Raw genomic sequence first — 12,944 nt, forward strand, 5'->3', positions numbered from 1 at the left:
ATTTGCCAGAACCCCGACTATCTAGAGTTGTAATGACTTTTGGCTACCCACTAAGCACGCCACACCCTACTAGCTGTCGCTGGACGCGGAAGTCAACAGGAGCTCAACAACGAGCCTGCTAGGCCCCTTTGCGGCTTTCCGCACGGTGCAACGAATATGACATCTTACACAGCTCGAATAGCCTAGCATGCGTATCCGTGCGGAGTGCTGAGCGGCTCCAGACCGGGGCCATTTGCCATGGACCGGACGCCGGTGACGCCCTCTGCGGGCGTTTTCCTACTTGCCGAGCCCGATGTCGCTTTTGGCTCAACAAGTAATCAGAGGGATGTCAGCAGCCGGCGAAAGCCGTCGCCTGCTTTATCCGACCAGGAGCGGCGACAGGCGGAGACGGTGGCGCAGCAGCTCACCGCCAAGAAGGCCGTTCGTCAGCAGGCTATGCGGGATCAGGACCGCGAGCGCGCCATGCTGAAGGGCATTGTATTCCGGTCAGGGGTTGAGCAGGCCTTGCAGCAGCAGCGGTTGCTGGTGGATGCGGAGCAAAGGCAGGCCGCCGCAGAGGAGCTTGCACGACTAGCTGGCGTGTTTGAGCGCCGGCTCGGCAAGATGGGCGAGGCCCATCTGGAAGCCGCGACTTTCATGCAGCAGCAGCGGGAAGCTCGCGCAGCACAGGAGCAACGCCAGGCAGAGCTGGATGAGGTGCAGGCACAGCGCTTCCAGTCCGCCATCGCCTCCATTAAGTCTCAGCACAACGTGGCGCGATTGCAGGCGCAGCAACAGCAGCAGCGGCGGGCCCAAATCCTCAAGGCGGAGCGTGACAAGGCGCAGGCCTTTTCTGCTGAGCAAGCTGAGCGCTCACAGGCGCACAAGCGCCGGCAGGAGGAGCAGCTGCGCCAGGAGCAGGAGCGGCGGCGCCGCGCGGCCAATGGCCTGTCGGTGGACTTCAGGCACACACGCCTTCACGAGGGGCTGGGCGCACCCGGGCCCATCTCGGTGCCAGGAGTGCCCGCGCCGCCCATTCCAGCAGTGCCCGACCCGGTCCTGTCTGCGGAAGAGCTCGCGCACAAGTGGGTTCGTGCACAACGGGTTCGGGCTTGCGACGTGCATAGCGGGTCTGGGCCTGCGGATGCCTGATGGCCTGTTGGGCTGAAGGTGCTAAGCAGGGGGGCTGGCGTCAGCTGCTTGCGGAGCTGAACCTGCATTTATTTGTGCCACATGCAGGGTGGAGCTCGATCGTCGACGCAAAGAGATGGCAGCGGCTGAGGCCGAGCACCGGGCGCGGGAACGCTTCTTGGCGGCGCAGGTGAGGCTGGGCAGTAGCAACTAGCAAGGGCATAAATGCGGTGCAATGCGGCTCCCTTCCAAAGGTACTCAGCCTCTCGTGCACACGTGGTAACGTGGCTTACCTCCTCCAATACTAACCGCAGGCCAAGCTGCGTGCGGATGCACAGCGCAAGCAGGTTGAGGAGGAGCTGGCAGAGCTGACGGCACAGCGGGCCGCAGCCAAGAAGCAGGCCCTGGAAGCGCACCGATTGTAAGTGCTGTGGAGGGAGTCGGGGGCGTTGGGTACGGTACATACCAGCGCAGGCCGGTATGGTAGCTGCGGAGCGTACGCGGCGCTTTGGCAGCTTGGGATTCAAAGCAACAACCGGACATGTCTGTCGCACCCGTGAACGGTGTTATCTGTGCATATTCGTGACTGCAGGCGCCTTCAAGACCAGCGGAAACAGCAGGAGCTGCTGCGCGTGTTTGAGGACAACTTCCTGCAACCGGTGGGTGCTCTCGGTCACCGATGTCCACCGCCACATGCGCCCCTGCGAATTGGCTACGGCCGCTCATCGTGTGCTATCCTTGCGCATGCTCTCACCGGGTGCCCAGGAGGACGACCTAGCGCCGAGGTCGCTTCCATCGTACCTTCGGCCAGCGGCGCAGCGTGCGCCTGCCGGTGGCGCTGCGCCTGTACCCACGGCGCGGCAGGTGTCCGTGCCGCTTGCCGCTCCGGGCCCTGCACCTGTGCTGGCCGCGGCGCCGGTGCCCAACGCGGCCATGCCGCGGTGGAGCAAGGGCCGCACCGCGCCGCTCGGCCGCCATCCGTCACCTCCTCCACTGCCTGTCGGTGAGCCACATTCGCAAGATACGCTTGAATTGCACTGCATGACATGCTTGCATGTGAATGAGTATTACGGTGTTCAAAACTGAGGGCTTGTTTGCTAGTGACATGACTCTACGTTGCCGTTGCCGCTACAGTGCCTGCTCCGCCTGCAAAAGGCGAGATCGCAGTCCAAACTGACCCGGAACCGCCCAGCATCAGTGATCAGGCGGCCACAAGCTTGGAGCTGCCGCAATCTCAGCTGGCACCTGAGCCAGAATCGCAAATGGTTAGCAGCCAGGATGCGGCCACGGCCGAGCAGCAGGCGGCGAAGGAAGCCGGGACAGTGCCCGCGCCCTCCGAGGCTGCCAGTGCCGACGCGCAGGCAGCTGCAGCAGCGCCGGTGGATGAAGCAGACACTGCAGCAATGGTGGACGACGATGCGATGGACGAGTGGGCGGAGGAGGAGGTGGACCGCGAGCTAGCCCGCATGCGCAAAGAGCTTGGCTTGGAGGTGGGTCGTGCATGGTTGTTACGCAGACCGGGTGACAAGTACTTGCATGCTACCGGAATGCGCATGCATGTGGGTCCACGTATCAATGCGCCTGTGCCCATTTGTCTCACGCATTTTGTGCACACATGCTGGCTGCATACGCCGCAGGACTCGGACCTGCGCTCCTCAGCCACTAGCCTCACCAGTGGTGTCAGCGTGCCTGCGCTGCTCGGAGACGCAGCCGAGCGCCGCGCCACCAGCCAGCTGCTGCGTGAGGCCGCGGACACGGCGGCTGCGGCGGCCTTGAGCCTAGCTGGCACCGGCTCCACCGGTGCTGCGGCAGCGGCGGCCGCCGCTGCCAGGGCCAGGGCAGCCGCCGAAGTGGCGGCACGAGCCGCGGCCACGGCGACTGCAGAGACAGCTGCGGCTGCTGCAGCGGCCGCAGCTTTGGCCACAGAGGACGCAAATTTAGCACTGGACGCCCCCGGGACGCTTACACCAGCAGGAAAGCTCGGCGCTGGCGGTGCCGCAGCGGTCCCGGCTGCGGCGGCGAGTCCCGCCGACACGCTCAGCTCCTCAGTGCTACGCCTGCTCAACACCCCCTCCTCGATCTCAGAGACACCAGGTGCTGCCGCCGGTGCGCCTTCAGGGGCTGCTGCAGGGTCCGGCCGCGCCGCCGCTCGCGCTGGCGCCGGCAATGCTGGCGCCGCAGCAGGCAGGGCAGCTGGGGCTACTAGCTCTCGCGGCCTCTTCGCAGGGCTGTCGCCGGGATCCCTGCCTTCTGACCTGGATGATGTGCTGCTGCTGTCGGACTTGGACTGGGAGGAGCTGGAGGGCATGGCTGGGCTGCGTCCCAGCGGCAGCGCAACCAGCGGTGCGGGCACTCCCCAACAAGCCCCAGCAAGCGCCCGGGGTTCAGGTCTTCCTGCCGGAGCGGCGGCCGCATCGGGAGCTGCGCGACTGCCCGGCGCGGGCGCTGCAGCCGGCGCGGCGGCTAGCGTCAGCAGCAGCCCGAGCCTGAGCGCCGTCAGCGACATGTCCAGCATCCGGCGCCTGGTAGCAGAAGGTGCGTCATGTGTATTCACCGTGCTGCCTGCTTGCTAGGCTACATACTGCCCACAAAGGCCTGAGGCCCGGCGTGTCATTAGACTGCTTACCACTGCCCCGACCTCTTCCCTGCAGGCATCCTGCCTCCGGACATCGGCGCGCTGCTGGCGTCTCCCGGCGGGCTCACCTCCACCCTCACGGCCATGACCGACCTTGGCAGGCTGCCACCGCCAGCCGGGCAGTCACAGGAGCAACTGGCAATCAGCAGTGGTTCCCACTCGCGTTCCGCGCTGTCCAGCTCTGTATCCGGCCTGTCCGCCATTCTCGCTGCAGCGCCCTCTGCAGCGGCATCGGCCGGCATCACGGCAGACATGGCCTCAGTGCTGAGCCTCGGATCCCTTTCAGCCGCCTCCAGCCTGAGCAGCTTGTCTGCCTATGCTGCCGGCCTCGCTGCCGCGTCAGCCGCCGCGGGCCGCAAGGGCACTGGAGCCGTGGCCCAAGGCGGCCTCGCGCCGATTCCCGAAGAGGTGCCTGGCACGGCATCAGCGCCCTCAGCATCCTCGTCGACGATCTCCCTACCGGGCGCTGCCACAGCGGGTGGGGCTGGGGGCGCGGTTGCAGCGGCGGCGACGTCCGCGCCGGGGCTGTCGCAACCCGTGCGACTGACCCTAGCTGACCTGAACCGCGAGCTAATGTCCTCGGCGGCTGCCTGGAAGGGCCGCTTGGAGGCAGGCTCGGGCGCAGCAGCTGGTGCTGCAGCCGCAGCGGCTGCCGCAGCAGCTGCCTCGGCGGCAGGCAGCAGCGCTTCGTCGCTGGCGACAAGGACGGCGCTGCTTGGCCGATCGGCCGCCCAGCCAGCCGGCTCCGGGACGCCCAGCCGGCCCGCCCGGCCAGGCCCCATGATGTTCGCCTGTCTGGAGCCGCCGCCACTTGGGGCGCCGCTGCAGCCCCACGGACTGGTGCACGGCGCCGCCCCCGCCTCGACCCAGTCGTCGCCTCTGTCGCTGCCACAAGCATCGCAGCGCCCAGCAGGCGGTGTAGCAGCTGCAAGCCAGGGCGCAGCAGTGGGCTCCTTGCCACAGGTGCTGCAGACATTCGCGCACCCAGGCACACCCTCCAGCTCCAGTTTGTCTTACCTGGGGCTAGCTGGCACTGGGCTCCCTGCCTACGGCTCTGGCGCCAGCGCACCTGCTGGAACTTCCACCATGCTGCCAGCGCCACCGGAGGCGTACACTCCCGGTCCAGCTCCCAGCAGCTCCACCTCTAGCCTACTCACAACGCCCGCTACCACCGTAACGGCGGGGGCTGCGAGGACGGGGTCCGGCGCCCGGGGCCGCCACCAACTGCCGGGCGAGCAATCCAGCCCGTACGACATGTACGACAAGGAGTCGCGGCGGTTGGCCGAGCTCATGTCCAGCATCACCGCTAGCCTGCAGCAGTCGGCCCAAGCGGTAGCGCGCGCGGGAGGCGCCGGCACCACCGCTGGTGGCGGCGGCGCGGGCGCCGGTGGCGGAGGCGGCAGGGGCGGCACGACGGCAGGTGGCGGCTCGCTTTACGCATCACCGAGCGCGGCTGCTGCTGCTGCGCTGGCGTCCGCCAATGCGGCCCGGCTGTTGGGAGAGCTACCGACGCCGTCCAGCGTCTCTTCCTTGAGCAGCGCCACGTTCAGCGAGACGCTGGCCGCCGCTCTCGAGGGCCGCCGCCGTTCGCCCTCAGCCGCCGTACCCGGGGCAGCTGCACTTGGAGGGGCGGCTGCGACTGGTGGGGCCATCGCTGCCGCGGGAGGCGACGGCGGCGTGGGCGGGAGCGGCAGTAACCGGAGCACACCCACGCGCACTTCGGCTCGCCCTGGCAGCGGGCCAACGGCATCGCCCACACGGGGCCTCGCCAGTCTGGGCATGGGCGTAGGCCGGCCTTCGCCGAGCGCGTCTCCGCAGCAGCAGGGGCGGCGTGCTGTGTCTGCCAGGGGCAGCTCTGGGCAGGCAGCAGGAGTTCCTGATGCGGCGCCGGCCTCGCCGTCCGCTACTACCTTGTCCTCGATTACCTCACTGCTTCAGGCCACGGCCGCCCTGCAGGGCCTCTCGGCCCAAACTGGCAGTGCTGCCGCCGGTGCAGCCGCCGCCAGCGGCAGCGCCGCCGCCGCGCCACCTTTCACCAGCAGCGCGTCCAGCCTGTCCTCCACCGTCTCATCCCTGCAGCCGCGGCTAAACCCCAGCGCCGGCGCGGGCCGCAGCAGCGATGCTTCCAGGACAGTAGCAGTTGCCAGCACGCGTTCCTCTCCTGCAAAGACGGCTTGGGCGGAGCAGCCGGCCGAGGCTGAGGAAATCGCCCAATCCCCAGCCCTGTCGCCTGTCGGTCGCGGCCGGCAGGCGCCTGGCATCTCGCCGTCCCGTGCATCTCCCTCGTCCCGCTCAGCAAGGCTGGCAGCTGGCACCGCGGCAGCGCGCTCACCACGTTCCCCGGCTGCCGGCACCGCTGCCGGTGCTGAGGCAGAGGGGCCTTCCCCGGGGCCATCCCTGCCCTCCCCAGGCACGCCACCATCGCCTGCGTTCACAGACTCCACCTTGCCGTCAACGGTGGGAGCGTCACCCACTGCACTTCACCAACCCCAGCCGCAGCATGCATCCACCACAGCAGGATTGACAGCACCCCGCGGCGCGCCTTCACAAGCTGCCCAGGCTGGCGATGCCGTCGCAACCGTAGCCGGAGCCATCGCAGACCTGCTCCGCCGCCGTGCTGCCAGCACCGCGGCCGCCACTGAAGCTGCCGCGGCACAACAGCCGCCTGGAGCCACCACAGAGCTGCCGCCGTCGCCGTCCGCCACGCCAGCTGGCCGCGCCTCTACCCGTGCATCACCTCCAGCTGGCGTGTGGGCGAGCCTGACTGGCCAGACGCTGGAGGAGGCTTTGGCCGGGCTGATGGAAGGCTCGGAGTCGTCCCTGGATGACTTGCTCCGCTCTTCCCTCAATCTGTCCGCATCCGTCAGCCTGGCCGACCTGATGCCGCCCTCCCAGGAGCCGTCCGCAGCCGCGCCGCCACTTCCGCAGCCTGCGCCGCAGCAGCACGAGCCCGCCGCGCCGCAGCCGGTGCAGAGCGCGGCTATTGCTGGATTCCCTGCCCCCAGCGCTGAGCCCTGGACAGCCGGCGAGCCAGCACCAGTAGTCGACGGCGCCATACGCACTGTTGCCGCCTCGAGCGCAGGGGCAGCCAAGCTCTCACCTGCTGGTGCTGGTGCCGACACGGCTACTGAGGGCGCGGAACGGCCTGAGCTGTCACTGAGCGCGTCTGCGGGCTCTGACGACTTCGGCGGCATCATGGCTGGCCTGCTCCAAGACATACAGCGGGGCCTAGCAGCCATGGGTGCCGCGGTGGCGCAGCCGTTGCCGTCCGCCACAGCCGCTAGGGCAGCGGCTACGGCAGAGCAAGCGGAGGCTAACGCACAAACAGAAAGCGAGGAAGCGGCGCTGCGGCAGGCGCAGCAGGTCCAAAGCGGGGAGGGCTCGCAGGAGGATGGGCCGGAAGAGCTGGGGTTGCAGGAGCGGCCGTGGCGGCCAGATGCGGCTGGCACAGAGATCAGCAGGGCCGCATCAGGGCCGTATGGAGATGGCGGCCTGCGCACTGAGAGCGAAGATGAGCTGGACCAGTTCCAGGATGATGCCGTGCCGCGCGCTCTAGCTGCCCAGCCAGCGCTGCAGCTGTCCTCGGCGACGGCAGGAGGGCAGCCAGAGGACTCGGCAGGGACTACTGGTGGCAGCAGCAGCGGATGGGCTGGGCAGCCAGAGTTCGTTTCGCTGCCAACCTTCAGTCGCGGCTTTGCCGATGGCTTCCTGCGGCGCTCGTCCTCGCTGCCCTCGCCGCCCTCGCCCCAATCGCCTAGGGATGGTGGGAACCCTGACACCTGGCATGGCGGCGCTACCCTGCCCCCCAGCGCTGCTGCTGCCAGCTCCGGACCGCAGTCGGGTGGCTCGCTCGCCAGCGGGGCGTCAAGGCTGCTGTCGACCGCCAGCGCGCCGCCGCCTGCGACCATCGCTGCACCCACGACGACGACCAGCGGAGCCTACAGCTTCCTGCAGGCGCCGCGGGCGTCCGCCGCGCGCGGCCGCACGCCGTCCAGCGTCAAGTCAGGAGGTGACTCGCCCAGCCCGCCCGGCTCCCCGCTCCCCCCCTTTTGTAGCGCCGACCTTGGCAGCCTCGGCGCTGATGCGAGCATGGGCGCAGGCGTGGGCCTGGGCGCCACGGTTGAAGGCGGCGCTGCCGGCGCCGTAACGCGTCCGGGCACTCTAGGGGCTGCTGTTGGTGGCGGCGCCGGCGGCACTGGCTCGCAGCAGTCCAGCCCCACCCACTCCATGACCACTGTTTCCTCCATCACTTCGCTCACCGACGCGATGGCGGCGTACCCGCTCTTCGGCGGCATGCACCACTCGCCGCTAGGCTCGCCCTCCTCTTCAGACGAGGATGCCGAAGGTGCGCGTGGCGCGGCAGGCGACCACAGCACTGAGGTTGGCAGGAGGGGCACTTTGCGGGCCTCGTCCGGCGCCGCGGGTATGGCTGCTATTAGTGGCGGCAACAGCCGCGGCGGTAGCGGAAGCGGCAGCGGCGGCGTTGCGGCGTCAGGTGGGGTCCCGGCGAGCCTGGCGGACTGGAGCCCGCTGCCTATTCAGTACGAGTCATTGCAGCCAGCGGAAACGGCGGCTGCGGATGCGGCTAGCCCGCGCGATACAGAGCCTTGGCACGGCGCCTGGGACCCACCCGGGCTCGGCCTCGGCGGCAGGCGCGGGCCGCAGGACGCTAGCGGACCGTGGCTGTGGCAAGGCGCTGGCAGAGCAGCGGGAGCTGGAGTGGCGGGTGAAGGCCATGGCGACGATGGCGCGGGCGCCGGTGCGGTGGGGTGGCCGCAACAGGAGTCTGGGCAGGCGCCAGCTCAGGAGGACGCGCAGCAGTCCGCTCAGACCCACACGCCTCTGGCCCAGCGGCGCCCTAGCTCGGGGCTGCAGGGCCTGCACCTTGACATCCCCCAGCCAGAGGCGGCGGCTCAGCGCGCTGGCTCAGGCACTGCTGCTGACATTGGTTTTGCTGCCCCCGCGCCTGCTGGAAGCACGATGGGTCTGGAATCCCAGATCGGTTACGGCGCGGTCCTTGCAGGCAGCGCTGCGGGAGGCAACACTGCCACGCCCATGTCAATTCGGGTGGCTCAGTCACACTATCATCAGCACCAGCCCGCTGCACTCACGGCGACTGGCGGCGGCGGGAGCTCGGGCTCCCCGCCGCTGCGCCCGTGGCCTCAGCACCAGCTTCAGCACGGCAGCGTTGGCGGCGGCGGGGAAGGCGGCAGTCCGTTGAGGTCGCCGGGTGGCGGCTGGCGGCGGCGGCCTGGCAGCGGCCCTGCAGGTCACGTGGTGGGGCTGTCTGAAGAGCAGCTGACGGGGCTGCTGATGTGGACCGTCAGTGACTTCTTCTCCTCTCCCAGCAACAGCAGCAGCAGCGGCGGTAGTGCGGGGGACTATTAGGGGTGGAAGGGAGTGAACGGGTTGGGAGAGGGGCCGAGGGTATTGACCGGTGAGAAAGAGAGCAGGGCGTGGTCACGTGGGGTACGCGGTCTCCTGCTTGAGGTACCTTGTGCTGCACCGCATGGGCTGTCGTTCTGGTGCATTCCTTTATCGCTTCCGGGCCAGATATGCGCGAGCGCCGAAGCCTTGATGAAGCACTGTGGTATGGAACCGGCTGAGAGTACGATATAGATTAGGGGCTTTCCAGAACCAGATGTGTCGGACTGTCGGAGCCGTGTCACGGCTGAATTGTCTAACCTTGTAACTGGTTCGCAAGACTTACGGCGTATTGCCCACGTCATGATTGCTTGGATTGACTGCGCAGGGGTGACGGAGGTGAGGAAGGGCGGGGGTTGCGTGGCAGGGATGGGACTGCCCGTAGCGCGGGCCCGGATGGGCGGGGGCAAAATCTGAAAGTTGAACACAGAATGCGCTCGAGGCAGGACATAATAACTTTACATACACGAGTCAGCTGACTTGACTAACCGAGTTGTGTTACCCAGCTAGGACCCGCGGGACCCCGAAACGCGCGACATGGATGGCCTCGCGGCTGCTGCGCCTGCAGCAGCGATGCCGGCGCTCCAATCAGCTGAACTGACGTCGGAGCAGCTGTAAGCAGCATTGCGAGCCTTCGCGCGTTGCAGCTTTGAGTTGTCTGGGGCCGAGCTAGTTTCGTGCCGATGCTTTGTTGCGCAGGGCTTTCATGAACTTCCAGCTCATGGCCGCAGCGGGCATACCATTGCAGTTGGACATACACCAGCTCATGGGCCTTGCGGCGCAGGCGCAGATAGGGATGTAAGTTCGTCGTCGGCAAGTTTACTCGACCTGTCCTGTCCTGTTGCGGCAGGATGTCCAGCGCTGACCATCCTTGATGAACCTCCCGTCTTTCACCCCTGAAGGCCCCTGCCACTCCAGCCTTTCATCAGCCCAAGCGTAGTGGAGCAGACGCCGGTGCCACAGGAGGAGCAGAAGCCGAAGTAAGCGCCCGCGATGTGTGGGGCTGCGTTTGTAGCCGAAAGGCCGCGGCCCAGGGTCGGCCGTCTAAAGGCGCCGAAAGCCATGGTCCGGTGCGAAGTGGAACACGTGGACTACGGGATGGCAGAGCTGCAAGAGATGCTCCCTCAGGTGGAGTGGGCCGATGCGGTGGAGCCGCCAGCTGGCCCTAGGCCATCCCCCCCGCTCCTGCAACTTCGTGCCGACTCTTCAACTGCCCGCCTGTTTGCTTGCCCTTGGCAGGACCACGCCGCGCCGCCGCGCAGCCAAGGGTGGCCGTGGCAAGAAGCCGACGACGGCATGCGAGGACGAGCCTGGAGACGGCGGCCAGGTGTGTGCGCAGGACGCGCAGCAGCAGGAGACGGGCGGCACGGCGGTGCCCGCGGTCAAGACGCCAAAGCAGAAGCAGCCGCCGCGCGCCACTACGGGCAAGCGCTCGCGCAAGAGCAAGGATGACGCGGTGGAGGGCGAGACCGCGGAAGAGGCTGCCGCGCGCAAGGTGCGGAGTATCATACTGGGACGGGCATGCACAAGCGCAAACAGGCCTGCTCACCTACCTGTTGGGAATCGGTCGCAGTCTGTGCTGGTTGAACCCGTATGATGTATGGTGCGCCTGTACGCACGGGCGGGCATGACTTGCGCGAGCCAGCGACATTGCTATGTTGACGAGGTTTTGCAGCAGGGTAACGCGCGCACGCGTATTGATACGTCGTCCTTAGTTGCTGCTGGTGCTAAACGCGTTGCATGCCCGCCCTGCACCGTTTCTACCTTTCTGCCACGGCACCGCACGCACTACGCAGGAGGCCCAGAGGGAGGCGGAGAAGGAGAAGAAGAAGCGTGCCGCCCGGGTCCGCGCACTCAAGGGCGTGAACGTGGTGGGGCTGGCGGGGCGCGATGAGAACAGCGCATCCTTTACGGTCTGCGGCTCCAGCAGTGGTGAGTCATGATCGTTATGATGAATGACGCCACACGCAGTAGGCATGCACTTATGGTATGCCTGTGGTGCCATACTGGCTGTGCTGTGAGCGCAATGCCCGTGTACGCCTCTCCGTGCGGCTTGCGGGTGGTGGGGTGTTGTAGGTACCAGCCCAGACCAACCAATACAAAACAGCCAGGAGGAGAGCGGGGCGTGTGTGTGTGGGAGGGGCATTCCATTCTAATCCCAACTAAGCAAAGACCCATCAGAAGCAGCCCACAAAGCGCGGGGTTGGGGGCACACGCACGCAGGCTGGGCCGCCATCATAGCAGCACGGGCACGCACCACTCGCTCCTCTTCAATTGCATAACCGGGTCCCGCCTCCCCCCGCCGCGCCCATTCGTTCCCTCGCTCGCCGTTTCCTGTTGCAGAATACACTGTGACGCTAAGCGATGCTGGGTGCAGCTGCAGCTGCCCTGACCACCACTTCCGCCGCCACGACTGCAAGCACATCAAGGTCATTCTGGCCAAGCTGCACATCGTGGAGGAGCCGGAGAAGTGGGCAGAGGTGCGTTGGGATACGGTACGTACGGTACTTGGGAACTTGGGATACGGTAGTTGCGATGCGGTAGTTGGGACAGGTGACCGCGCGACTGGGGACTTGATAGAGCGATGTAAGCATGCTTGCTGGCGAAGGGGCAAGGGCTTACTTGGTTGGGGCACGTCACGGTGGCCTCAGCGCCGGTATGGGTGCGCCTCGATAAGCAGGCGGACGCGGGCCATGGGCGGCTGCGGTGGGGTTAAGGTCTTCCTACTTACGAGCCCGGAGGCTCGCCGCCTCACGCGGCGGGTCTGCCCTTGCTCCCGCCAGCAGCAAAGTTCCTAATTACTTCTGACACGCACGGCCCTTCTGGCATGCTGTACAGGCGGTGACACGCGTGGGCGTCTCCGTGTCGGGCAAGCTGGACGCGGCAGAGGCGGCGTACCTGATGGAGCAGCTCGCCGAGGATGAGTAGCTAGCATTTGTGCGCATTCGTTTCATTTCCTTAATTAAGGCATTGTCGGTAGTAGTGTCGGAGTGCTTGACAGTATCGGCGGGGGGTATCGGCTACTTTGGGACACGCGAGGTGACACGTCGGACGGGACACACGCCGCCCGCATCCAGGTCGGTTGAATCGTTGGAGGCCGGTAGTGGCCGGTGAAAGCGTGGCAAAGAACGAAGTGAGCATGTGATGGACTACGTGGTCGATGGAATACGGTTGGTTGCTGTGTATGCTGAGTGATGTGTTGTTCAGTGAAGTTGCTTTTTGGCCGTTGCAGCGCAGTATTGCATATGGTACGTTTTTGTTGGGGGCTGGAACCTCCACTCGCAAAACAGTGTGTGTGTGGGGAGCTCACCTCGTGTTTGGGACCTGTGCAGAAGCGCCCGGGCGGTAGGCGTGCAGTAGAATCAAATGACTCGCCTGCTTGCGGCGGTGAGGGGTGTGTTATACATGCGCCGTTGCCGGTAGCTGAGGCTGTAGATAGCGCAAGGTAGCGGCGGGGGCCCGCCCGGGGGTGCGTGGGTCGGGCACGTCGTAGGTGGGGGCGGGTGCGTGGGGACAGGTCGGGGCGGAACCGTGCGGGTCGCCACTGGGTCATCAGGATGACAACCTTTCGCGTCAATCGCACAATTACAAAAGCTGACATGCTAGTGTCCAAATTCTAGCTAGGAAGCAACAACTATGAGGGCCAAGCAAGTCACCCGATGATGAAGGGCCGCGACGCTCAGCGCGACGCTGCGGCCGCGGCGGCAGCAGCAGCCGCGGATCCCCTGCCGGCTGGTGGCAACCTGGATGAAGAGCGACGGCAGCAGTAAGCTAG

General features: G+C 66.6%; 2 protein-coding genes across 2 annotated transcripts; both read left to right on the top strand.

Moving 5' to 3' along the window:
• Positions 1-29: 29 nt before the first annotated feature.
• Positions 30-9,449, top strand: CHLRE_11g467741v5 (uncharacterized protein). Its single transcript, XM_043067501.1, has 8 exons — positions 30-1,064; positions 1,219-1,300; positions 1,425-1,531; positions 1,703-1,769; positions 1,876-2,113; positions 2,245-2,600; positions 2,748-3,645; positions 3,762-9,449. The coding sequence occupies exons 1-8, from the start codon at positions 238-240 to the stop codon at positions 9,131-9,133; spliced, it is 7,947 nt and encodes a 2,648-aa protein (XP_042919498.1). The 5' UTR covers positions 30-237; the 3' UTR covers positions 9,134-9,449.
• A 180-nt stretch (positions 9,450-9,629) lies between these two features.
• On the top strand, positions 9,630-12,811 carry CHLRE_11g467742v5 (uncharacterized protein). Its single transcript, XM_043067502.1, has 7 exons — positions 9,630-9,783; positions 9,869-9,967; positions 10,072-10,149; positions 10,409-10,664; positions 10,966-11,101; positions 11,513-11,649; positions 12,008-12,811. Exons 1-7 carry the CDS (start codon positions 9,707-9,709, stop codon positions 12,095-12,097), a joined length of 873 nt encoding a protein of 290 aa, XP_042919499.1. The 5' UTR covers positions 9,630-9,706; the 3' UTR covers positions 12,098-12,811.
• Positions 12,812-12,944: the final 133 nt, after the last annotated feature.

This window comes from Chlamydomonas reinhardtii, chromosome 11 (genome assembly GCF_000002595.2).
Source record: "Chlamydomonas reinhardtii strain CC-503 cw92 mt+ chromosome 11, whole genome shotgun sequence".
NCBI classification, from domain to species: Eukaryota; Viridiplantae; Chlorophyta; class Chlorophyceae; order Chlamydomonadales; family Chlamydomonadaceae; genus Chlamydomonas; species Chlamydomonas reinhardtii.

Excerpts from the sequence above, each read along its gene's own strand:
- CHLRE_11g467741v5 (XM_043067501.1), top strand. The coding sequence starts at position 238 with ATGGACCGGACGCCGGTGACGCCCTCTGCGGGCGTTTTCCTACTTGCC. Across the intron at positions 1,065-1,218 it reads GCGGAAGAGCTCGCGCACAA|GGTGGAGCTCGATCGTCGAC; the intron begins GTGGGTTCGTGC and ends TGCCACATGCAG. Across the intron at positions 1,532-1,702 it reads GCCCTGGAAGCGCACCGATT|GCGCCTTCAAGACCAGCGGA; the intron begins GTAAGTGCTGTG and ends TCGTGACTGCAG.
- CHLRE_11g467742v5 (XM_043067502.1), top strand. The coding sequence starts at position 9,707 with ATGGATGGCCTCGCGGCTGCTGCGCCTGCAGCAGCGATGCCGGCGCTC. Across the intron at positions 9,784-9,868 it reads GAACTGACGTCGGAGCAGCT|GGCTTTCATGAACTTCCAGC; the intron begins GTAAGCAGCATT and ends TTTGTTGCGCAG. Across the intron at positions 10,665-10,965 it reads AAGAGGCTGCCGCGCGCAAG|GAGGCCCAGAGGGAGGCGGA; the intron begins GTGCGGAGTATC and ends CGCACTACGCAG.